The sequence below is a fragment of the Hemitrygon akajei genome, chromosome 25 (assembly GCF_048418815.1).
Source record: "Hemitrygon akajei chromosome 25, sHemAka1.3, whole genome shotgun sequence".
Classification (NCBI taxonomy): domain Eukaryota; kingdom Metazoa; phylum Chordata; class Chondrichthyes; order Myliobatiformes; family Dasyatidae; genus Hemitrygon; species Hemitrygon akajei.
Genome location: NC_133148.1, coordinates 41,427,063 through 41,454,021, shown reverse-complemented (window position 1 = coordinate 41,454,021; position 26,959 = coordinate 41,427,063). Strand labels below are relative to the sequence as shown.

Here is a 26,959-nt window from a genome sequence, read left to right as displayed (position 1 = left end):
TAAGTTCTACCTGTAATGCGCTTTCCCTAGGATAAACAGTTTCCCAGTGAAAACATGCTAGCAAAGCTGTACACACCTGCAAGACGGTATTCTGACAAGAGGTCAGATCTGAGAAACAGCACCTCACTGACAGTTAATGCTAGTGGGTCCAGGTAAGTACACATCTGCATAAGGATTTCCAGTGAGAATTTACACCTTTGAAAGTTGACACTTATAGAAGCATTAAATTTGCAGCAATGATGGCATAACCTGGTAATAATCCACACGTGTGAATTTTACCCCAGTGACAGAATACACCTCTGAAAACAATACCTCACATGATTAAAGGGCATTCAAGTAAGTGCCTACATGGGGTAACTCCACTTTTACTGTATAAAACAATAATAAGGCAGCAACCTCTTCAGTTAAGATGTTTGGGACAAGGGTCAATAAACTTTGTGAAGGTTCATTTGAAAAGAAACCATTGAAATCAGATGCTTATCTGTCAAACCAGAATCTTCTGCATTTAAGGCAGGGGTTCCCAACCTTTTTTATGCCATGGACTCCTGCCATTAGCCAAGGGGTCCAGGTTGGGAACCCCTGATTTAAGGCATCCATATGTTTCCATATTCTTCAGTTCTTATGCCTTTGTTCTTGTCGCTTTAGTTAGGGTTTGCTCCTATGCCTCAAGCTCTGCAAATATTCAGCCAGCTGTAAGCAAACAATCTAAGGAACATGTCTAGGCTACAGCCCAAGGTTCCTTTGGCATCAACCCTCAGCCACTCAGCTGAAGAGATATAAACATGGACAAATTTACAACCAAATGGTAGTCCATTCTTCATAAATGTAAACTTCCTCAAATGAGAATTCCTTCTTTACGCCATGTCAAGTTAACTCAGTTGATAGCAATTTTAGCTAATTCCAACATCTAGGATTATGAAGCCAGTAACATTAGCAGAACATTAAAACATCTATTGTGATTAAGCCTTATAAGAAATGTTGGCCCAAATTTCATGAACAACAGTTGCAAGAGTTTTGTTCTTGCTTCTCCATCTTTCTAACAGGGTAAATAGCCAAGTATTACAAAATTAATGCCATATTTTATTTACAATGTCTGTAGCTTTTGCAAAGAGCCAAATCTCATTAACAGAGAAGTTAGAATCACAAGTTTAGATCTGATCCAGTGATTAGTTTGCGTGTTTCACTGAAAGCAGTTAACTGGGCCGTGCACGTCTTAACACAAATAAGAGCAATTCAGATTGGTTGTGTAGAAACGTTAAATTAAACAACATACCAAACTATTCCCAAAAATATTTAAATCAAGAACAATCCTTCCACACAGTCTTCTTAGAATTTAACTCAACAACACAAGTTCAGAAATTATAAACTCAACTCCATAATTGTGTTACATTGTCTCTTTGGCACTGGGACATACTGTAATGCTGTTCCTCTCAAGCCTAATCTTGGCCCAGAAACACTGTTAAAATCTCAGTCTAGGTCCTGCGTTTTCATCAAGAATACAAAACTTCCAAAAATCATGCTCTATGTTCACTCTCAGACAGTGTGAAGATTCCCACTCATAATTAGCCAGACTTGTACTAGTGCTGGGCATTCACTGGATCATACTTCAAATGAAAATTCATTTATTGGCAAGGATCATTTGGTGGTTGTCCATCAGAATCAGATTTATTATCACTGGCATGTATCATGAAATTTGTTAACTTTTCAGCAGCAGTTCAATGCAATTCATAATATAGAAGAAGAAAAATAATAATTAAAATAAATGAATATGTCCAATGATGCCTGAGCGGGAGAGTTTTTAAAGCGGAAAAGCCACTACACTGGGGCAGTTCCACGCTCTCTACCTCAGAAGTCTGGGTCCAGTGGTATGAACAAGCGTCACAAACTGGGATCTTCCTTGGTTGCAGTGGATGACCATGATGCCTGCTGTGTTTTGTCATGCCCTTCACTCTCCAATGGAGCATTGCAGAACCTCCTGAATTTCACTGTAGATCTCAACTGCCCAGTCCCCTGGAGCTGACTTCGCATGCTAGGATAAGCATGTCCCTATCTCACTGGGGTATGAGACATCTAGCTACTGTCACCTGGTATAACCCGCTTGTCAAAGCAGTGTATTGGGGTGTGGCCGCTGTCACATGCAAACAGCTACTTGGAGCCACAGGTGATCCAGTGGGGACCAAAGATGAGTGAGTTACCAAAGAAGCAGATGATTGTGTCATACCACAAATCACCTTATATTTGTGCTCATAAGAACCATTCAGGATCCTGGGGTGGAAATGCGTATTGGGATTAAGGACAAACACAATGGCTTTAGAATTAAACAGCTCATACAGTGAAACTCTAATAACCCACTATCACACTCGTTGAAAATCCAACTGGCCAGGTAAATGGTTCATTTGGCACTGATTTCAAAACTGCCCTCCATTCACCAGGCTCACAACTCCTGCACTCCCTTCCGATCACTGGGACCTAAATTCCCACATTCACTTTCACACAACAGGAACCCAATCCCATGCTCCCTTTTAACTCAAAGGCAACACGAGTGAATCTGCAGATGCTGGAAATAAATAAAAACACAAAATGCTGACAGAACTCAGCAGGCCAGACAACATCTATGGGAGGAGGTAGTGACGACGTTTCGGGTCGAAACCCCTCATCAGGAGTCTGACTACCTCTGGCCTGCTGAGTTCTGCCAGCATTTTATGTTTTTACTCCCTTTTAACTCACTCAGTTCACCAGGCTGACTTTTTATTCTACTGTGCAACATCTGAAATAAAAGTGTACATTAATAAAATAACATCAGATGAGACTTGAAAATCTGCTCACAAAGACACATGCCAAAACCACATAAGACACAAGAGATACTGCCAGTGCTGGAAATTCAGAGCAACACACACAAAATATTGGAGGGACTAAACTGTTTTTAACTTACTAAAAAAACAACTAAAATTGAGAAAAGGAAACAATGACTGCTGAACGACAAATACTACAACAAGCCAATCCAAAATTTGGTATGAGAACGCTCAGAAATGATGGAAACTGTCGCAGACTATGAATTTGTGCATTCTGAAGTGTTCAGGATCTGTTATGACAGTAATTTCTAATTGAATTTAACAAACGTAAAACATCAGCAAGGAGTTTTCATGAAATCAAAAGTAACTTCAACATGCCAGCAAAGAAGTTTAAAATCAGAATCTATAACTTCAAGGATTAAACCATTCTGCTATGGAGGACATCCAACATCTGTGGAATTGAAGCCCAGCAAAGAGCTAATGACTCTATAAAGAGAAAGAGGAATGTCATGCCATATTTTCCTTGTTCTCAAAGGATTGCGAAACAAGACATAGAATTTATTTATCCAGTGAGATTGTTAATGTACAACATTTGGTCCATAGCCTTCTGAGCTGTAGCATTGCAAGTACAGATATAAATGCTTCTTAAATGTCACAAAAGTATCTGCCTCTACCACCCACTCAAACATTGCATTCCACGTTTCGCCCACCCTCTGGCTGTTAACTTTCCATAAACACCCCCCAATACCTTCAATAGTTTGCACGATTTGTTTGCTTTTTTTCTTATTATTCCTCCCTCCCTCTCCGCATTAGGTGTTGGTCTTTCTTTTTTAAATTGTGTTTTTTCAGGTTTCTTGTTTTGTGGCTGCCTGTAAGCAGATGAATGTCACTTACACACTCCTTAATAATAAATGCACTTTGAACTTTTAAACCTATGCCCTCTAGTTTAAGCCACCCCTGCTAAGGGGAAATGTTTCTCACTATTTAATCTGTCAATGTCCCTCATAATTTTATATGCCTCAGTCAGGTTCCTAGGTCCCAGTCTAGCCTCCTTTGCTGCAAAGAAAACAAATCTAGTCTATCTGGTTTATTTTCGGAGCAGAAGTGCCCCATCCCAGGGCAGCAATCAGGTGAATTTCCAGAATGACCACATTCTACCAGTATTGTGGCAACCAAAATTATGTAACAATGTTTTATATACTTCCACCACACTCTGCTCTTATATCCCATGATTTGACTAAAAAAAGGCACGTATCCATAACCTTCTTATCTACCCTTGCTGCCCTCTTCAGAGACTGTTAGCCAAATACCCTACTTTGTCTATTAAAACAAATGTACTGAAGTGACCAGAAAATGGAAGAAAGCAAGACACATTAAAAGGTTATGAAGACAACAAGTGTAATGTTTTTCAGAATGTACATTTTTTAATGCATGCCAAATCTTCCACAGATCCATGGACGGACCCACTCGTAGTATTTTCAGGAAACTAGCAAAGTAGAGTAGGTCACTGTGGACCAAAAAGAAATTTAGAAAGAATACGTTCCAATTAATTTCACGACTATGCCAAGGATTCTGATAAGTAGGGTCCACTGAAATGGTGGACATGAAGACACCATCACTAAGACGGCTTCTCTGAAACACTTTTTTATTTGAACACTGTGCTCCACATGGAAAATCAATATATCCTTTTACAAAAGAACGAGCTCTTGGGAAATTCTTTCAGTGATGGGAACTCCTTGTAATTATGGCCAGTGGGAATCAAAGTACTCCCTTTGATGGCTGGTCAGCATTTCAAAGTGTCTGTATATCAAAGGGCTGCCCAATAGCAGCACTTCCATTTCTAGGAAGCACCAAGGTTCACAGACGCACCTAATGGTGTGTTTCTGGCATGTGCTGAGGATAATGTAACACTGTGAATTAGGTGTTAGCATTCTCACCCCAGGCACATGTGAAATACAAGCTGCAGGTGAATCTATGAGAACTTTTGGTTTTCAAATCAACAAAATCATTGCTTTCAGCAGATTCTAAGTGTTCTTTAAATGTCCTAATTCTGCTATTGAGTACACTCTGATAAAAACTTCACCTCCAACAACCATTGAAAGATTTCCATTTGAGCAGGATGCTAGATTACAAACTTTGTAGCCAGAGCAAGTGGAACCATGAACTCTTTTACCCAAAGGAGTTGAAACCTCACCAACTGAGGCTAGCTTGAGAGCCATGATTTTGGCTTCCTAGCATATCTTTCGATGCTGAAAGGTGCATATTGAAAATATAATTACTTTTTCTTCTACATGAAGCAGTGCATCATATGTGAATTTTTTTAAAATACAAAACTACATGTTATTTGTTTATGATAGAAGATTGCTACTGAGAACAGGAATGAAAACTACACTACATAAACTGCAGGAAGTTGTAAACTTACTCAACTCCATCATGGGTAATAGCCTCCGTAGTATGCAGGACATCTACAAGGAGCGATGCCTCAAAAAGGCAGCATCCAGCATTAAGGACCCTCATAACCCAGAACATCTCTCTTTTCATTACTACCATCAGGGAGGAGGTACAGGAGCCTGAAGGCACACACTCAGCAATTTAGGTACAGCTTCTTCCCCTCTGCCATCCAATTTCTGAATGGTCATCGAACCCAAGAACACTACCTCACTACTTTTTTTAAATTTTTGTTTCTGCAATGTTCCGTTGCAGCAGAGACAACAAGTTTCATGACATATGCCAGTAATTTTACACCCGATTCTCAGGAGCCATGCTTGGAGTAAAGAACCAAATAAAATTCTTTAGTTTACAGCAGTGGAGATTCACATCAATCTGCATTTAACAACGACCACCACAGACTGATGCAGGGCACAGCAACAATGTATATTTTAAACAGTGCTTACTGCATAGTAAAATGTCCCAAGGTACTTTGCAGGAACAAACAAAATTTGACATTCAGCCAAATAAGGAGAATTGAGGCAGATGGTGAAAGTTTGGTCAAAGGGGAAGATTTTATGGACAGGCCCAGATTCATTCTCCAAGCATATCCAATTATCTGGATTAAATGTCCAAGCTAAAATAAACTCTGCCTTTTTCCTCCTTCAAACCAATTTTTATACATAGCACCAAGCCTCCAGTTTCAATTTCTGACAGGAAATTTTATGCAAAGAGTGAAACAACTGTTAAGTCAAAGTCCCACACACAAACTTCACTTTATTTCTCCCAACTAAACATTACAACCGTAATTGTACTAACTTGCATTCAAAGGACTTACAAGTCTGCTGCAACGGAACATTGCAGAAACAAAAATTTTTAAAAAGTAGTGAGGTAGTGTTCTTGGGTTCTTGCAAAGGACTTGCAAGTCTTCTTCAATAAACTCAGCCAGCTCCATTCCATCATGAGCACTAGCCTCCCTAGCACTGAGGAAATCTTTAAAAGGTGATGCCACAAAAAGGCAGAATCCATCAGGAATCACCCCTCTTCTCAATGGTACTATCAAGGAGGCGGTACAGGAGCCTGAAGACCCACACTTACATTTTAGGAAACAGCCTTTTCCCTTTCATTATCAGATTTCTGAATGGACAATGAACCCAAGTACATTACCTCACTATTCTTTTCTTTTTCTGCTCTCATTTCGCACTATATATAAAATGTATTGATATATATAATAAAAATAGATATTTCTTATTGTAATTTATAGTTTATTATTATGCATTGCAATATACTGCTGCCACAAAACAACAAATTTCATGAGATGTGCCAGTGATATTAAACCTGATTCTGAGAACTTTCCCTTTTCCTGGGCAAGGTGCATTGACTCCTAAAAGGCTGCAATCATAGTGGCTGAACTAATAACGCAACCTAGCTTTGGCAACTCACCTAACCTTCCACCGTGACAACAGAATATCCCAAAGTTTATACCTGGTGTCAGGACATAATTGTGCATTAGAACACATTTATCTTCAACTAACTTGCATTAATACAAACAACTTGGGATCTGAGGATGGATGATAAATAAAATACTTTCCATTCAAAATGCTGTTCATGCCCCATGTTGTAAAGACTACTCTTGCATTTTGTATTACCTCAGAACTTAATGGTAGTAAGTCATCAAACTAAAGTTAAAATGATATTTCTGAAGGTCCAGAATCAAATTTACTATCACCGGCGTATGTCATGAAATTTGCTAATTTTACAGCAGCAGTACAAAGCAATACATAATAAATACAGAAAAAATTAATCACAGTAAATATATATATATTTATTGATTAAACAATTAAATAAGTAGTGCAGAAATAGAAATTTAAAAAGTAGTAAGGTAGTGTTCATGGTCCAATGTCTATTCAGAAATCGAAAGGCAGAGGGGAAGAAACTGTTCCTCAATTGTTGAGTGTGTGCCTTGAAGCTCATGTACCTCCTTCTTGATGGTAGTAATGAGAAAAAGGCATGTTCTGGTGATGGGAGTCCTTGAAAATGTCCTGGATACTACTGAGGCTAGTGCCCACGATGGAGCTGACTAAGCTTACAACTTTCTGCAGCTTATTTCAATCATCCACAGTAACCCCCCCACAATACCAGACAAGGATGCAACCAGTTAGAACACTCTCCTTTCTGTGGAAATTTGCGAGTGTCTTTGGTGATATTCAAATTCCTAATGAAATACAGCCGTTGGTGTGCCTTCTTTGCAATTGCATCAATTCAAAAGAAATATACAGACGTAATAAGTACAAGTCACCCTTTAAGCTAATCAGCCATCCTATGTGACAATCCCTCATGCTCTATATCCATTTATCGGAACTTTTCTCAGATCTTGTTTACCTAACTTGCAAACATAAAATTCCTTGTGAGTATAAATTCAACCAAACATCCAGAGCTCTCAGCAGTGGAAAATTCCCGTGAATTACAATACTCCAAAAGTAAGGAATGGCATCTTATGTTCTACCATAAATATGGCTTTAGTAACTACAATAGAATAAGTGAGAGATGATGACATGTGTCTATGGGAAACTCTTGCAAGTGGAATTTCAGCTGAAAGGTGAAAGCGCTACAGAAGTCCAGCCACACTTTCACCTGTGAATCCATTGGGAATGTGTTTAACGACTGTGAACTATCGGATGATAAAGGGAATTGGATGCTTCCTGCCTGTTTACATCAGTTTGCAAACTGCTGCTGATGATCAGTGCTAACTCAAAGGGAAGAAGCTGTTTTTCACAGTGCTATGAGGAGTGTGCCGGGAGCCACACTTCACACAGTATGCATCTGATCTTTTTTTTGACCAGTAAAGATAATTAAGAAACACTAAGTGTCCAAACACTGCCAGCCTTAATATGAATGCTTGACACACACAACAACAATCTGCAAATGTACTGCAGAGCAACCTGGGTTAATTTAGTTTGATAGACTCCTGTTCCTGTGGTGCACAGTCTTGGACTGTCTTCAAAATATACGTGTAATGAATAAATGTTTTATAAAGATTCTTTGAAAATATGCTGCTTGCATTCAGCATTTGCTTTTGAAATTGAGATGAAACGATACCAATAAAGTGTTGATTCCAGCTTATAGAGGAATAGTAATATTAATCCTAACTAATTATTATTTCATTGCACCCTAACACATTTAAACCTTATTCATCCATTATCCCAGTGTTTGAACCACACTGACTAAACAGTGCCTCAGGAAGGCAGTGTCCATCATTAAGGACCCCCACCATCCAGGACATGCTCTCTTCTCATTGTTACCATCAGGAAGGAGGTACAGGAGCCTGAAGGCATACTCTCAGCGATTCAGGAACAGTTTCTTCCCCGCTGCTATCCGATTTCTAAATGAACATTGAACCCATAAACACAGTTTTTTTTCCGCTATTTATTATGGATTGCATTGTACAGCTGCTGCAAAGTTAACAAATTTCATAACGTATGTTGGGATATTAGACTAATTCTGATTCTGAATCTGACTGCTGGTAGAAAAGACCCAACTTTACAATTCCCATTCTTGTTTTCAATCCTTCCAATTCTCCCTCACTCTGTAATCGCCAACCCTATTTCCCACCCTGATATCAGTGGTCCTAGCACAAGAAACCTGTGCAGCATGCTGTTCCTTGAGAATGTTCCACATTCAACAAGATCATGACGCATGGGATGTAGTATAGCAGTTGGCATAATGCTGTTACAGTGCCACCAACCCAGTCCGCTGGTGCAGGTAAGGAGTTTATAAATTCTCCCTGAGACCACGTAGATTTTCTCCGGGTGCTCCAGTTTCCTCCCACATTCCAAAGGCATATGGTTAATTGCTCACACTGGTGTTATTGGGCAATTTCTAACACTTCTGGATCTATAAATCCAAGGTATGAACAGTGCCAATCTCTGGACATGTAGATTCTAAAGCAATCAATAGTCTGATTTTGAAACTCCATTATACTTTCTATGAAGTTAAGTACATCTGTAAAGAAAGGAAATTTTTCTACTAAAGAGAAAAAGGGGAAATATACACAAATGAGGTATAATGTCAATTATGCGAAAACTACAAGTTTTATATCCGGATGCAAAATCAATCCAGGCTACAGCTACTACCAGCTGAGCAAAGAGAAAACCTGGCACTAGAGCAGATGCTGCATCTGTTCAACTATCACCAAAGATAAGAGGCTACATGGTACAAACAGCCTGAGGGGATTGGTTGGGAGGTCAAAAATACAAAAGCAGTGAGCTGTCCTGATTCTCACAGCTTGCCTCATGAAAAGTGGTTTTTCACCTAATTCTTAACCATTACAAGGTAAAATAATAACAGTACTCAATTCCCAACACATCATCACCCTTCATCCACTGTTACCAAAAGCAAATAAAGATTTCCTACCTTATTTCCAGCTTCATCTGTTGAATTACTACCTGCAAGGTCGTTGTTTGAGGGGGGTGGGGGGGAGGAAGAGAAAGGGGAAAAAATTTTAATAATTGACAATGCTTAACAATTAGGTGTTCGAAAATTACATTAAAAACCTATTTTCAGTACTGTGCAAAAGTTTATACATATATATGTAAAACTAGGGTGCCTAAGACATTTGCACAATACTGTATTTGTCAACGTGGAGCGGAGTGCGAGTTTTGTGATTCTGGCAGGAGGAAAGGATGTTGAGAATGATGAAGGTGGAGGTTTGCCGGTGAGGTGTGGGACAGCTGAGGTGAGGGGTTGGGGGTGGTGCAGGTGCAGACACACCCAGCCCTGAGATACCAGTCAAGGTAATTTGATTCCAATTGGTTTATTGTTCATTACAGAGTGTCTCCCACTCCCTCCCCACACATTTCCCCTTGTCCCAACCATGATTCTCCTCTCCCTGCTTCCTTCACAATCTCAGTCCACTATAAGGAGATCCATATCAGAATCAGATTTATCATCACTCACACTTGTCATGAAATTTGTGTGTATACTTAAAAACACACATATATTTAAAAGACTTTTGCACAGTACTGTACCTGATGCAGTATTTTTGATTTGATATCCATGAGTAAGAAAATTCATCAACATGCTGTACCTAAAAGAATGTAATAATGTTCTTTTTGATAATCTAATAAATCTAAGAATCTTATAAATTTCTTTTTGAAACAATTGAATTCAGCATCCTCCTTTACACATTCCAAATCAAAATGGCATTCAATTGATTTTTAAAACCTTGGCATCAACTGGAATTCCAGCTTTACTCTGCACTTATCTTTCTCTCACTAGTCTTCCCATTAATGAGATTCAAAGAGACTCACAGCACAAGAAGCAGCCCAACATATCCCTTCCAGACAAAATTTGAGCTTCCTAGGTAACTCCCAAATCTCAGCATATTGCCTTGTAGGTTACTGTTCTTCTAGGCAATTTTTACATATAATAAGAGGGAAAGAATTTTCCCCCAGCTCATCTCTAATCCTTTCCAATTCACATATCTAAGATATGCAGTTATCAAGCTTGCTCCCAAGTGAAAAATGCTCTTCCTGAACATTTAGTCAAGGCAGCACACATTAAATGCTGAAGGAACTCAGCAAGTCAGGCAGAAAATATGGAAATGAATGAACAATGTTTCAGGTCATGCCCTTCTTCAGAGCTGGAAAGGAAAAGGGAAGAAATCAGAATAAAAAGGTGGGGGAGGTAGACCAGAAGGTGACAGACAAAGTCAGGTGAGTGGGAAAGGTAAAGGGCTGGAGAAGGTATCTGATAGGAGAGGAGAGTTACTATGGAAGAAATGGAAAGAGGAAGGCACCAAGGGGGAGGTGATAGGCAAATGAGAAGAGGCAAGAAGCCAGAGAAGAGAATAGAAGAAGAGGGAAGGGGAGGGAAACATTTTTTTACCGGAAGGGTAAATCAATTTCATGCCGTCAGGTTGAAGGCTACCCAGTGGTTCCATCTTGGCAGATACTTAATTGATCTCAAAGGATATTACAGTGCCACAGTAGTATTACAGGTGCACAGATATAGATATTAGAAGAAAAGTTGAAAGAATAAAAAATAAGTTACCACAAACAGTCTAACAGGAAGGGGCCATCACTTCCCTGTCTTTGTTGACTCATAGAGCCTAACGGTAGAGGGTAAGAAGACAACTCCCTGGAGGTTTTTTCCAGTCCTGTGCTTTGCGCCCCCATACCAGATGGTGATACAGTCAGAATACCTTCCATGGTATATCTGTAAAAAATTGCTAGAGTGTTTGGTGACATATCGAAACTGGTGTGCCTTCTTCATATCAATGTGTTGGGCCCAGGATAGATCTTCTGTAATGTTGACACCCAGGAACTTGAAGCTACTTACCCTTTTCACAGCCAACTCCTCGATGAAGACCACTGTGTGTTCTGACTTTCCCCTTCCTGAAGTCCACAGTCAATTCCGATCTATTTCATTCCTAAATGCCTTCTTGTTACCATAAGAAATAGGAGAAGAATATACCCAATGACTTGGCTTCCACAGCCATCTGAGGCAATGAGTTCCACAGATCCACCACACTTTGGCTAAAGAAATTCCTCTTCATCTATGTTATAAATATGTCCTATTCCAAAACTGTTCCCTCTGGTCCTAGACTCTCCCACTATCAGTCACATCCTCTCCACATCATTTCTAGCTAGGCATCCGAGATTCTGCTAACAGTGGATTTATAGATGGCATTTCACTTGTACCTATCCACAAAGTCACGAGTGTGGAAACAGCAAAGCATTGAGCTAAGCACACATTCTGGAGATGCATCTTTGCATGCATTCTTGAGGTACACCTTTGAGGATGATGTGGACATCCTTGCAGACCCTATTGAAATTCTAAAGTTCAGTGGTTAGGAGCATACATCGTAAGTCCATAATTTTGTTGTTTATATCTATAAATTAGAAGGACCTCCAAAATCTTCAAGAAGGTAGATAATTTTTTTAGCAGAGTACACTGAAGAGGAATTCAAGGGAATTAGAAGTACTGGAGAAATTAATAACATTGCATGTTCATAAATCCCTGAGTACAATAATGCCTACTTATAGATTATAGAACAGTAGCTACAGATGTGGACAGTTGTTGCAAATGTAACCCCATTATTTAAAAGCTGAGGGACAGAACAAAAAGAAATCTACACACCTAAGTGGCTTACAGTACATTATTATGAATGATATTTACTGACATTAGTAGTGAAAGCAATGCATGGGAGCCTATCATAACAAATGCAATAAAGTGATTCTTAAAATACATGCTTAATCAATAGCTTATCATAACTCTGGCCTCACCCTATCTGAAATTTAGACAATAGACAATAGGTGCAGGAGTAGGCCATTCAGCCCTTCAGGCCAGCACCACCATTCAATGTGATCATGACTGATCATCCACAATCAGTGCCCCGTTCCTGCCTTCTTCCCATATCCCTGGACTCCACTATCTTTAAGAGCTCTATCTAACTCTTTCTTGAAAGCATCCAGAAAATTGGCCTCCACTGGCTTCTGAGGCACAGCATTCCATAGATCTACAACTCTCTGGGTGAAAAAGTTTTTCCTCAACTCCATTCTAAATGGCCTACCCATTGTTAAACTGTGGCTCTGGTTCTGGACCCCCCCAACATCGGGAACATGTTTCCTGCCTCTAGTGTGTCCAATCCCTTAATAATCTTATATGTTTCAATCAGATCTCCTCTCATTCTTCTAAATTCCAGTGTATACAAGCCCAGTCGCTCCAGTCTTTCAACATATGACAGTCCCGCCATCCCGGGAATCAACCTCGTGAACCTACGCTGCACTCCCTCAATAGCAAGAATGTCCTTCCTCAAATTTGAAGACCAAAACTGAACACAATACTCCAGGTGTGGTCTCACCAGGGCCCTGTACAATTGCAGAAGGACCCCTTTGCTCCTATACTCAACTCCCCTTGTTATGAAGGCCAACATGCCATTAGCTTTCTTCACTGCCTGCTGTATCTGCATGCTTACTTTCAGTGACTGATGAACAAGGACACCTAGATCTTGTTGTACTTCCCCTTTTCCTAACTTGACACCATTCAGATAGTAATCTGCCTTCCTGTTCTTGCCACCAAAGTGGATAACCTCACATTTATCCACATTAAACTGCATCTGCCCACTCACCCAACCTGTCCAAGTCACCCTGCATTCTCCTAACATCCTCCTCATATTTCACACTGCCACCCAGCTTTGTGTCACCCGCAAATTTGCTAATGTTACTTTTAATCCCTTCATCTAAATCATTAACGTATATTGTAAATAGCTGCGGTCCCAGCGCCGAGCCTTGCGGTACCCCACTAGTCACTGCCTGCCATTCTGAAAAGGACCCGTTGTTTCTGTCTGCCAACCAATTTTCTATCCATGTTAGTACCCTACCCCCAATATACCATGTGCTCTAATTTTGCCCACTAATCTTCTATGTGGGACCTTATCAAAGGCTTTCTGAAAGTCCAGGCACACTACATCCACTGGCTCTCCTTTGTCCATTTTCATAGTTACATCCTCAAAAAATTCCAGAAGATTAGTCAAGCATGATTTCCCCTTCGTAAATCCATGCTGACTTAGACCGATCCTGTTACTGCTATCCAAATGTGCCGTTATTTTATCTTTTATAATTGACTCCAGCATCTTCCCTACCACTGATATCAGGCTATCTGGTCTATAATTCCCTGTTTTCTCTCTCCCTCCTTTCTTAAAAAGTGGGATAACATTAACTACCCTCCAATCCTCAGGAACTGATCCTGAATCTATAGAACATTGGAAAATGATGACCAATGCGTCCACGATTTCTAGAGCCACCTCCTTAAGTACCCTGGGATGCAGACCATCAGGCCCTGGGGATTTATCAGACTTCAGTCCCATCAGTCTACCCAACACCATTTTCTGCCTAATGTGAATTTCCTTCAGTTCCTCCGTTAGCCTAGGTCCTCTGGCCACTTTTACATCTGGGAGATTGTCTGTGTCTTCCCTAGTGAAGACAGATCCAAGGTACCTGTTCAACTCATCTGCCATTTCCTTGTTCCCCGTACCTTCACTCGTTTCTGCCTTCAAGGGCCAAACTTTGGTCTTAACTAATTTTTTCCTCTTCACATACCTAAAGAAGCTTTTACTATCCTCCTTTATATTCTTGGCTAGCTTACCTTCGTACCTCATCTTTTCTCCCCGTATTGCCTTCTTAGTTATCTTCTGTTGCTCTTTAAAAGTTTCCCAATCCTCTGGCTTCCCGCTCATCTTTGCTATGTTATACTTCTTCTCTTTTATTTTTATACAGTCCTTGACTTCCCTTGTCAGCCACGGTCGCCCCCTACTCCCCTTAGAATCCTTCTTCCTCTTTGATATGAACTGATCCTGCACCTTCTGTATTATTCCCAGAAATACCTGCCATTTTTGTTCCACTGTCATCCTGCCCGGGTATCCTTCCAGTCAGCTTTGGCTAGTTCCTCCCTCGTGGCTCTAGTGCTTCAGTCCACCAGCACAGCCTTGGACAACTAAAAATTAAGGTTCTTGAATATCAAGCTCTCCACAAAGTTCATGGTTTACTGTACAGCAGTAATCCATGCTCTCTTATATATTTGATTACTTCGTCTACTTGAAGAGTCGGAAAATACCAATACTGGCACCATTGCCTTTGCAAAATCTTCTAGACCCACCAGAATAAGCAAACCAATGTTAGCCAACATCACCAGAACTACACTTTGCTGCTTTGGACAGACTCCTTCATTGAAATGCCTGATACCAACACTCTATTCCCAACTCTGTCATGACTAAACACTCTTGGCGAAAATGCAATATGCCTACCATCTGCTGTGAACCCATGACCCATGACCACTCAAATTTGAGGTATTTGAGGGAGGGCATTGAGAATAAAACCCTCACATCAGGAATACATAGACATCCAGCGTAAATAGCAACAGTCCACTACCCAGCTGTCACTACTGTCAGGAATGTTCTGATTCATCAACAGAATAGATTGCAGTCCTGACATTGTCCTTAGAGAAACAAGAGAAATGAAAAGAAAGCAAGGTATCCTAAATCAAACTATAAGAAATCACTGTTTCCCAGTAACTGTTTCATGCTTTTAATTTGTCATACGTTGTTTATCTACCTCATCCACCTGAGGTTTCTATGATGCCTACTTTTACGCATTCACAAAAAGAGACTGTACTTGTTTTTACCCGCTGATTCAATTTCATGTGGCAACCTGGTGCTGTATAACTCTATATATATTTATGACTTTAACATCCACATTTTCTTTAAGTTCACTTCTACAGACTTTCTGCAGAGTTAAGTTTTATGCCGTATCCCACAATGTTCATTCCTCAACATATGCTGAGTGGGGAGCTGGGGAGAAAAGGGTAGGGGAGGGGGGAGACAATATTTGGGGAAATTGATTTTTGTATTACTGGGAATGTATTTGATCTGAATCCTAATGAACTTCCCCCCCCCCCCCCTTGGAAAGCCTCCCACTGTCTGACTCTCTAATTTACCTTAAAATAGCTCCTCTTCAATTTTTCTTATCTCATATTTCAGCTTGATAACTCTGGTGTTCTATAATTATAAACTATTATAATTATTACTCCAGGTAACCATCCAGCACATCTACACTTAACACCATCGCAAGAAAGAAGCATCCATCATAAGAGATGCCCCACCCAGGCCATGCTCTTTTCTTACTGGTGCCATTGAGTAGAAGGTACAGGAGCCTCAGGACTTGCACCACCAGGTTCAAGAGCAGTTACTACCCCACAACCATCAGGCTCTTGAATAAAAGGGGATAACTACACTCACTTGTCCATCTATTAAGGTGTTCCCACAACCAATAATCTCACTTTAAGGACTCTTTTATCTAATTATGTCATATTCTCATTATTTACTGCTATTTATTTACATTTGCATTTGCAGTTTGTTGTCTTCTGCACTCTGGTTGATCTTTTATTGATCCTGTTATAGTTACTATTCTATAGATTTGCTGAGTATGCCCACAGGAAAATGAATCTCAGGGTTGTATTTGGTGACATATATGTACTTTGATAATAAAATTTACTCTGAACTTGTCCATAAAAGTATGCTAAATCTAATTAATTGAGTGCTCCCTCAAGGACATTCTCCTGCTACTGCTCTTCCCATTTGCCCACTTCATTCCCTAAGCACAGGTTTAGAACTGCCCTTTCTCATTGTTCTGTGTAATGATTCTCATAAATGAACTCCACACCTTCCATACTATTTACTCTCCCACTAATCTGATTAGTGTTCGGGTAACTGAAATCCCCTACTAATATAACCTTCTCAGAAACTAGTCTTGCGTATTAGCTCTTCCATATTCCTCTGAACATTTGAGGTTTGTAACACATTCCCAGCAATGAAACTGCCTGCATTTGTTCCTCAATTTATCACATCTGACTTCATCTGTTGATGCAAGAAACATATTATCTGCCTCAGAGATGTATTTATTTCCTGAACCAATATTGCTCTCATCCCCCTTTTTATAACACACCACTATTAACCGAAAATCTTAATATGGGAGGTTTAGATGCCATTCCTGCTGATGTTTCAGCAACAGTCACAATACAATATTCATAATTTAAATTTCTGGAAATCTAAGTGAAATATTTTGAACTATTCTGTTAGTAAAGGTGCCAACATGCCCTCACAAACTCAGTAGAGCTCAAAGTTGTACAAATAGAGAAAACACTATAAGGTTCTCCAGCAAATAAGACAGTAAAACACAGGAGCAGTATTTGGCCATTGAGTCTGCTCTGCCATTCTGTCATGGCTGATTTATTATACCTCTCAACCCCATTCTCTTGCCTTCTCCCCATAACCTTTGATACTTTGACTAATGAAGAACTAGCAACCTCCACTTTAAATATATACAATGACTTGGACGTGGCCTCCACGGCTCTCTGTGCAATGAATTCCACAGATTCACCACCCCTTGGCTTAAAGGCATTCCTCCTCATCTCTGTTCTAAAGGGACATCCTTCTATTCTGAGAGTGTACCCTCTGGTTCTACACTCCCCCACTATGGGACCTCTGTCTAGGCCTTTCAATATTCAAGAGGTTTCAATGAGATTCCCCCTCATTCCTCCAAACTCCAGCAACTGCAGGCCCAGAGCCATCAAATGCTCCTCATACGTTAACCATTTCGTTCCTGGAAGCATTTTCATGAATCTCCTCTGGACCCTCTCCAATGCAATGCCTATATTCTTAGATAAGGAGCCCAAAAACTGATGACAGTACTCCAAGTGCAATCTGACCAGTACCTTATAAATGTTAGCTCTACTGACTGGTGGTGTGCAATTATTTTGAAAGCTACTGTTCTGTATAGCAGGAAAAAGAAAAGTAAAACTGAATCGTTATTACAGTCAAAATCTGTGTTAGAAAAATGCAGATGTCGTAATGCATTTAGTTGAAGGCAGGAGGAGGATGATGGAGAATATGATGTTGCAATCTTAGTTGCATCTTGTATTTAGATTATACATCCCTGATCACACTGAATCAGAATCAGAATCAGGTTTCCTATCACTGGAACATGTAGTGAAATTTGTTAGCTTTGCTGCAGCAGTACAATGCAATAAATAACAATACAGAAAAATGTGTGAACTACAGTAAGTACATACATAAAATAGTTAAATTAAATAAGTAGCGCAAAACTATAAATAAAATTTATCGTGTTCATTGATCGTGTGGATAGTCAGAGGCTTTTTCCAGGGCTGAAATTGTTGCCACAAGAGGACACAGGTTTAAGGTACTGGGGAGTAGGTACAGAGGAGATATCAGGGGTAAGTTTTTTACTCAGTGGTGAGTGCGTGGAATGGGCTGCTGGCAACGGTGGTGGAGGCGGATACAATAGGGTATTTTAAGAGACTCTTAGATAGGTACATGGAGCTTAGAAAAGTAGAGGGCTATGGGGAAGTCTAGTAATTTCTAAGGTAGGGACATGTTCCGCACAACTTTGTGGGCCGAAGGGCCTGTAATGCGCAGTAGATTTTCTATGTTTCTAAAACTAGTGAAGTAGTGCCCATGTGTTCAATGGCCATTCAGAAATCAGATGGCAGGAGGGAAGAAGCTGTTCCCAAATCATTGAGTGTGTGTTTTCAGGTTCCTGTACCTCCTTCCTGATGGTAACAATGAGAACAAGGCATGACTTGGGTGAAGGTGGCCCTTAATGATGGATGACGCCTTTTTGAGGCATCGCTCCTTGGAGGTATCCTGGATACTACAGAGGCTAGTGCTCATGATGGAGCTGACTGAGTTTACAACTTTCTGCAGCCTATTTTGATTCTATGCAATAGCACCCCCACCCCCACCCCATATCAGATGGCGATGCAGCCAGTTAGAAATTTAGGAAATGGATGTCATTATACCATCAGTTGGGCTTGATGCCTTATTCTGCATCTTCTTTACACAATCATACAGAGAACAACATGAACAACAGCCACTTTGGGTAGGATACCTGGCTGTTGGCATTAAAGATCCACTGGTAGCATGAGTCAGTTGTTTGGGGAGAGAAGGGGAGGGGACAATGATTTGTTCCAGAATTGCCCTGATGTTAATACTGGGAGTAACATCTTGTTATTTACTGCAAAGATGAATGGACTCCCTGGTGTTGTAAAGCAATATTTACATGACACATTTTTACTGCGAAGTAGCAAAGACAAACACACATGTCTAAGTGACAAAATTAATTACACTGCAGCTTTCCGGACCAGGCTGCCAACATTTTTCTGTTTTTTTTTGGAAAAGGAAAGTGTTAAAGCAAAACATATTGAATGCTAGAAAGCAGTTTAGTTATGTGTTCTCAAAAAGTAAAGTTTTTTTAAACAAACACCTCATCATTTAAGAAAAATGTTATTTCAAATCATTAATCTACCATATTGGACAATCTCATTTTAGAGTTTAACAGAAGAAAATTCCTGGACTTTTCCCCGCCAAATCTTTCTTGAATAACCTGTGGGAATTACTGCGTGGGTGGGGATTGGATCTCTTACCTTTCAATCAAATAATGTTTATTTTTGCCAAAGATGGTAAGTAAATAATAGCTATTTGGCAGCAATCTTTAAAAGGCAATAGGCACTTAATGCCATCAAGTAAAGGAAGAGAGGACAAATGGACAATACAGGAGGCAGTTAAATCTTTTTCTTGGTGGTGTTAGATAACTCAGATTTCTATCTACCAGTTCTATCTCAGCAATGCTGTAACATTCACAGGAGTGGCAGGATTGTCATGATAACCCTTGACATCTATTTTATGTTATCCCTTTCAATGTTCAGTGCAGCCCTAAGATTTTCACCAGGTTATTTTCTTCTGGTTTATATCACCAGTACAACTCTTTCCCACAAACTAGACATTTCCGATTGTATTCAAATGGGTGGCCAGACAGTGTGGTTAGGACATTCTGAATTATGTCTATGGAGCCCTGGGTTAGTGGCAAGGCTCCATGACGTAAATAAAGGTTGGGAACCACTGACTTCGCCAAATATCAATAAAGAGACATATCTGTTCTTCAACACTTGGCTGTCTAGGGGAGATTGCTGGAAGAAGAAGGCTGCAGATTTCCAACAATACCAAAGTGAGGACAGTTCACATGCTACAAGACACATTGAAAAGTCCCACGGTCATGATGGGAAGTAGTCAAATACAAGCCTCTCTTCTTTTAATTTTGTCACCAGTGATGAAAACAACAAAGTTCTTCTCACATAAATTCTACATTTCAAAATGCTCTGCCCTTTCTCCTAATTTTTTTAAACATTGATGTGATCCTGCACCATAGAGATCTTTCGACAAGTTTCCTATCTCCTATCATTCATAACTTGCACTTTTACTCTTAAACTAAGGGAGCTAGGCAAAGGGCCAAGATCAATAATGCAAGAACATAAACTCGTACAGCTTCCTCTGCTCTTTTCCATTAGACTTTCAGGCCTCCGGACGTATCCCCATTTCTCATAGTTAGCAACAATGCAAAATGAGTGGACTGAACAAGCAAGGTTTTTTAAGTGAAACTTTTTCAAATCTTGTCACATCGAAACAGAAGTGACAAAGGAAAACAAAGCCCTGGTAAACCAGCAACAGATCCTCAGAAAGAATTCAGCTACTAGTTTACAGTAACAAGACTGAACTTGCCTTTGGAATTGAACCAGTATCGACTCTTTTATCTACCTTATCTCCAGGCGTGCACAACTATTTAGATGTCATGTGTTAGTTACAAAAGGAAATGGCCAACCAGCTTTTCAGACAAACATCTAATAACTTAAGAGAAAAGTTAAATGAAAGTAAGAAAACTTACTAAAGTTTGGAGCAATCTGAAATAATGAGAAAACCCGAGAGGATATCATGGAGAGGCAGAAGGGGAGCACAATATAGATCATATACACTCAGTGGCCACTTTATTAGGTACACCTGCTCATTAATGCAAATATCTAATCAGTCAATCATGTGGCAGCAACTTAATACATAAAAGCATGCAGACATAGTCAAGAGGTTCAGTTGTTGTTCAGACCAAACGTAAAAATAAGGAAGAAATGTGATCTAAGTGACTTTGACTGTGAAATAAACCAGACAGGGTGGTTTGAGCATCTCAAAAACTGCCGATCTCCTGGGATGTTCATGCATAATAGTCTCTGGAGTTTACAGAGAAGGGCGCAAAAAAACAAAAAACACCCAGTTTTGTAAGCAAAATTGCCTTGTAAAATAAGGCAGGTAAAAGGAGAATGGCCACTGGTTCAAGCTGACAGGAATGTGACAGTAATTCAGGCTATGCCCACACTAGACCGGATAATTTTGAAAACGCCGGTTTCGCGTAAAAATGACAGGCGTCCACACTAGGCGCTTTTAAAAATACCTCTGTCCACATTGAAACTGATATTTGGGCGAATCTCCTCCTACTGGGCATGCGCAGGACACACAGAAAACAAGCGAAGAGGAAACGGTATACTTGGTGTGCATTTGTCCAGTTACAGACTAGAAAGACTTAAAAGGAAATTGCCAAATGAAAGACTTGGTGCGCATTTGTCCAGAAACATTTCCTACAGCCGTAGTCTCTTCACCGATTAAAGGGACGACAGCTACAACGAAATGCAATAAGGCTTGTTACTGGGCAAAAGTGAAATTTGCTGTTACCTCATTTGGTTGACTTTACTTTTGCCATGTCTTTGTGTATTATTTTGCTTTATTTAACATGCAATAAAACAAGTTACTGGGCAAAAGTGACAATTGCTTCTATTGAATGTTTGCACAAGCAATACATTAATAAAGCACCTCATTAAATGTATAAAACATGTCTTCATCAGTGTTATCTTGTATTTCCATACAATGTTACACTAGGCTGTTACACATCTATTGTCAAATATTGTTGTGGTGTTAGAGGTTGCATTCAAGAAAACAATGAAATGCCGTGCTGCCGCCAACATTTGTTACGGCACGTCATGACAGCGGTTTTAAAAATAGCCAGTTACCCCGAACACACTACACCGGATATTAGGCGTTTTCAGATTTATTCACTCTGGTGAGCGTTTCTGAAAATCTCTGTTTTCAGGGGAGGAAAACGCTGTTTCAGTGAGGATGGAGGGTCAAAACGAAGAGAAAAAGCTTCGGTTACGGATTTATCAGGTCTAGTGTGGACATAGCCTCAGATAACAACATATTACAAGAGTAGTGTGCAGAAGAGCATCTCTGAATACACAACACTTCAGAACTTGAATTAGCCTGGTTACAGCAACAGAAGACCACGAACATATACTCAGTGACCACCTTATTAGATACAGGAGGTACCTCTGTGTGCAGTTCTCTGCTTATACAAGCCTCTATGATGCAAAGGAGCTACATGGTGTGAAAATGTTAAGATAATTCAATTCATATAGTTAGCTAACAAAAGTCAAGTCAGGACAATGTTTTAAGGCAGAACTGTGTGTGCATTTTAAGGTTCTAAGTTGAAATAAAAATATTTTCCCATGTGTAACATCAAAATATAAACTATTAATGGGACCAGAATTGTAATAAATTAGATAAATAAACTTCCAAATTCTTAACTGGGTAAAACTAATTTTTTTCATTTTGGGGGAAACAAGGACTCGATTAACAAATGAAACTCTCCTGTGGCTCAGTGTTTACCTTCCTGGCAATAATCACATGTGTTATATCTTTAGAGCAAAAACAATGTTACAGCAGTTCTCAAAGGGGTTAATGACAAGGAAGGATTTTTATTCCTCAACAAAAATGTAAAACAAAAGGAACCAATTAAGTTAGTTGGTGAAGCAGATGGGACTGCAGGGCAGCAGCAGGGGAGCAGACAGAGTGCCACATGCAGGGGTGCTAATACTTCTGTTAGCTTTAACTGCTGGCACTCACACACTAACACATGGCAGCAAGCCTTTGGCAGATTTGTCATCAAACTCATTTAGATGAAACACAAACTGTTTGCTCCTTGATTTGGAAAAGGTCAAGAAATCCACAAATTCACAATCCATTGGAAAAGCAGAAGCAGGCCAAGGATTAGGATGCTTACTGCGGAGCAAGATAATGCTACTTTGGCAGCTTGCAGGGATAAGTCTATTTACAAACCAGCTGAACTAAGAGGAGATACTTTTATCATTACCTGCTCTTTTAGCTACCAACTCCCAAATGAAACTAATTATATTCATCTTTACAGTGATCATTTTTGTTTGAACTAATATTCAAGTAGCAGTGTAAGATATAACATGATGTTTCACAAACAAGCAGCAAGCAAAGGCATCATACCTGGAGCGAATGATAATTGAAAACTGGAATAAAGATGTGGAGATTTTCAAAATCAATGCTCGGGGAGTTGAAAGAGGTCAATTAAAGCAATGAAACGACAGAAGGATTCAAAAGACGGCAGTGAAACAAAATAAAAGTGCTAACAGATGGATGCACACTTAAAAACGACTCTTAATTTTACAAGTTCAGTGACAGTAAGCCAGCAAAGGTGAGCAAGATAATGCAGTATAGGATACATGTTACAGATTGTTGGATGCATTACACCTGTACACAGATTGGCACTGGCTGCTGTGAAGCTATAAAGATGAGCATTACCATTTTATCAGGGAGTCCCAGTCAAGGAAGGTACTGAATCTTGACTGATCTCCACCTAAAGTAGTGTCCAGTTCTTTGTCGTTATTGCTGGGAGAGATATCTAGACCTTGGAAAATGTTATAAAATTACTTACTAGATTAATACATAAATGTATTATAATGTAATATAAGCTGTCACAACAAGGTTAGAATAGGCTGCATCTTTATATTCATGATCTGTCTTAATATTGGAGGTGGACAGGTCAGATGGGATTTTAATGGAAATATTGAAGGGAGAAGAGGAACTGGAGTAAGTGCATGTAAAGAGATGTTTATAATGAGATAAATTAAACAGAAGGGGGCACCATGGACTTGCGCTGTTAATCAAACCCAGATATGATGTGGTTTCTCTTTCCCCAAAGTTTCACTGACCTTTGAAATAACTTACTGGCTTAAGCAGTGTATGCAACTTTTCTGCAAATTTCCAAGAACAGATGAACAAAATGTAGCATAACTCATGAACACAAGACATTCTGCAGATGCTGGAAATCCAGAACAACACACATAAAATCTGGAGGAACTCAGCAAGTCAGGTAGAATCTACGGGAAAGAAATAGTTGACAATTTGAGCCAAGACTCATCACTAGGACTGGTATAATGCATGGTCATTGCCACATCTTGGAACTTCAGTAAGTTATTTCAAAGCCTTTTGATGAAGGCTTTCCAAGAATTCTTTTCTTCAACACATCAAGTGGCTTTAGAAAGTAAATACAAGGCTTAGAACAGTCATAGATGGGAAGTATTGGAGAATGAATTGTAACGCAATAAGGCATCTGATGGACTGGTTAAGCCCATCTTTTGATGCCATGTTACCATTTACCTATCTGTGAATAACCAGAGATTGTGAGCATGTTATTTACGTACAGTGCTGTCAGCTGGAATGTAATGGAAGAATCCCAGTTTTAACCTGTTATCACACAAGATCTCCTCACACAGTTTTACGGCATAACAAGATTGATAGAAGTTAAGGAGTTTTTAAATGATACATTTAGAGAAGAGACAGGAGACACAAAAATAAAATAACTAGTTAAATACACACAATGTGCTGGAGGAACTGAGCAGGTCAGGCAGCATCTATCAATGGGAATAAACAGTCAAGGTTTCGGGTCAAGCCCCTTCATCAGGACATTGTGTGTATTGGTCTAGATTTCCAGTATCTGTAGTGCCTCTTGTGTCTAAAGAACTAGATAAATAGAAAGATAGCATTAAGTCACCTCAGAATGGATCCAGCTGAGATTTGTGATCCACTGGAAGTTCAGTGAGTGCATAGAAACTGCTTAGCTAACTGATGTTCAATATCTTGCATTTACAGTATTGTTCAATGACTTTACATATTTGAAAGAATGTGCCTGGGAATGTGACAGCAAGATGAGAACTTGCTCCCATCTAGTTTCATAAATTAGACACGTGGATTACACTGCAACACTGTTTGGAGAAACTCCTGTTTCCATCTGCCAGTGATTAACAAAAATCCCTTTGAAATTGGGCAAGGCAGGGATGAACAAGAGGACGGGACACCAACATCACTACCTCAACACTGAACTGATCACTGAACACAACCTATGGACTCACATTCAAGGACTCTGCAACTCATGTTCTTCCTGTTCTTTATTTACTTAATATTATTATTATTTGTATTTGCAGTTTGCCTTCTTGGTTGCATGTCAGTCTTTGTGTGTAGCTTTTCATTGATTCTATTAAATCTGTGAATGCCTGCAAAAATGAATCTCAGAGTAGCATATAGTGACATCTATGTACTTTGAAGGTGGTTTTATCACAATTGGTTTAAACACAGGAAGGAAGAAATCTGGGTTGCCGCAAAGTCTGTGATTATGCACAAGTATGTGCTACCACCCAGTGGACAATCTGGGTATATCACAGTGGGGTAATAATTCGATCTGTCTGGGTTTCCAGTCTTCAGAAATAAATTACCATTTGTTCATCAGCACTGGCATTAAATTCCTACAACTCCTTCCTCAACAACTCTATGGAAACACCTTCACCTTCACTAGCAGGACTGTGGCTCAAGGAAGTAGCTAAACACCAACATCTCAAGAACAACTAGAGATGGACAATAAATAAATCACCCACAAACCAAAAGTGAGTAAAATATACATATTAGTTGCTCAGTTTCAAACATGTTAAAGGGCTGATAGTTTTTTTTTAATACATGAAGCGGGTGTTCAAGGAGTAAAACAAACATGATAGCCTTGAGATTCACCTTCAGAGAATTTCAGGCAACATTTATGGAAAATAAAAAGTCAACATTATAGGAAGCCTTGATGAAGGAGGGGGCTCGGCCCAAAATGTCGAACTTTTATTCATTTCTACAGATGCTGCCTGACCTGCTGAGTTCCTCCACCATTTTGAGTGCGTTGTTGTAGATTTCCAGCATCAGCAGATTTTCTCATGTTTATGACACAGAGTCTGTCATGCATGTCCCTCTAACACATATTGGATGCAAAGTGAATTAAGCCGCAGGAAATCAGCAGTTCCCTTCACTCAGTCTGTGATACCTGGAACTACTTGAGTTCATGTTTAAACAAAGTCTGGAAACATTACTGGAATTTAGCGATTTCTTACTGATGTAAGAGATAATCAGCAATTCTACCCTCACACCAGCATTTTCCTGGACCACTTCAGTTGGTGGCACCAACAGAATTACTGTACAAAAGGAGGCAATCTGGGTCTGGCCCATCAATTCCATGATGGTAACATGTAAGAGCCATCCAGCCAATCCAGTTGCCAGCTCCCTCGCCAAAGCCCAGCATTTTCTTTCCTCACAAACCATTTTTGAACTCTACAATAGGTTGGATCTACTTCACATCAGCCCCTTACCTTCACACCAACCATGTCATGAGCCCATTCAGGAGAAAGGCAATTGCAGGTACACAAATTTTTTTAGTTTTAATATTAATTTTACTTAATTTAATTGATTAAATGCATTTTAATATATTTTAAATATTTTTTTAAAATGCATTGGAATCTTTTCTACTCTTTTTGGACTATCAGACACATTCAGAAACAATAGAAAAGCTTTTGACTATCTTGGTCCAGAACTCATCACCCAGTGCCATGAAGTCTATTTTCAGTTCACCGATCATTACACCTTCTGATCAGCAAGGCCTGGAATCCGATTAGACTAGCATGGGGCTTTCAAAGTTACTTGTGGAGATCATGCGAGAAGAGCAAGTGTAAAGTGTGAGATCCATCTGTTAAGTTATACACTGTATTGCATTTCATTCCAAAGGCCACCTGCTTCCTTCTCTTTCATTCCTTCTGGCTCTGCTCCTCTCTCTCAATCCACTTTCAGTTGAGAACTTTCTTGATGTTTCCAAACTTGGCTCCTTGAATGTTTCGGCACTGCAACTTCCAGACAACATAAATCTCACCCAAAAGCCTAATGATTCTGTGAAATGTCACATGCACAGTAACTGCATGCAACCATGCACTCTCATTCCCATTACACTGCACTCATTGAACATCCAAAACTTAAAATTTTCATTTTTAGATCTCTTGATAATTTCCTCTGCTTGCCCTAAAACAAAACCCTACTCTGATGCCTTCCCTGACCTGCTGATTATTTCCAAAGTCTTGTACCATTTCATACAGATTTAGTGACTGCATAGTCCAGAATCAAGTTT

The 26,959-nt window shown here is 39.6% G+C and overlaps 1 protein-coding gene across 1 annotated transcript in view; it reads right to left on the bottom strand.

Annotated features, from left to right (window-relative positions):
• The window catches only part of timm50 (translocase of inner mitochondrial membrane 50 homolog (S. cerevisiae)), a 155,105-nt gene that overhangs the window by 112,383 nt on the left and 15,763 nt on the right, over positions 1-26,959 (bottom strand). The window contains exon 2 of the mRNA XM_073029385.1: positions 9,633-9,664. Within this exon, the coding sequence (XP_072885486.1) occupies positions 9,633-9,664 (32 nt within the window). The remainder of the gene's footprint in view (positions 1-9,632; positions 9,665-26,959) is intronic.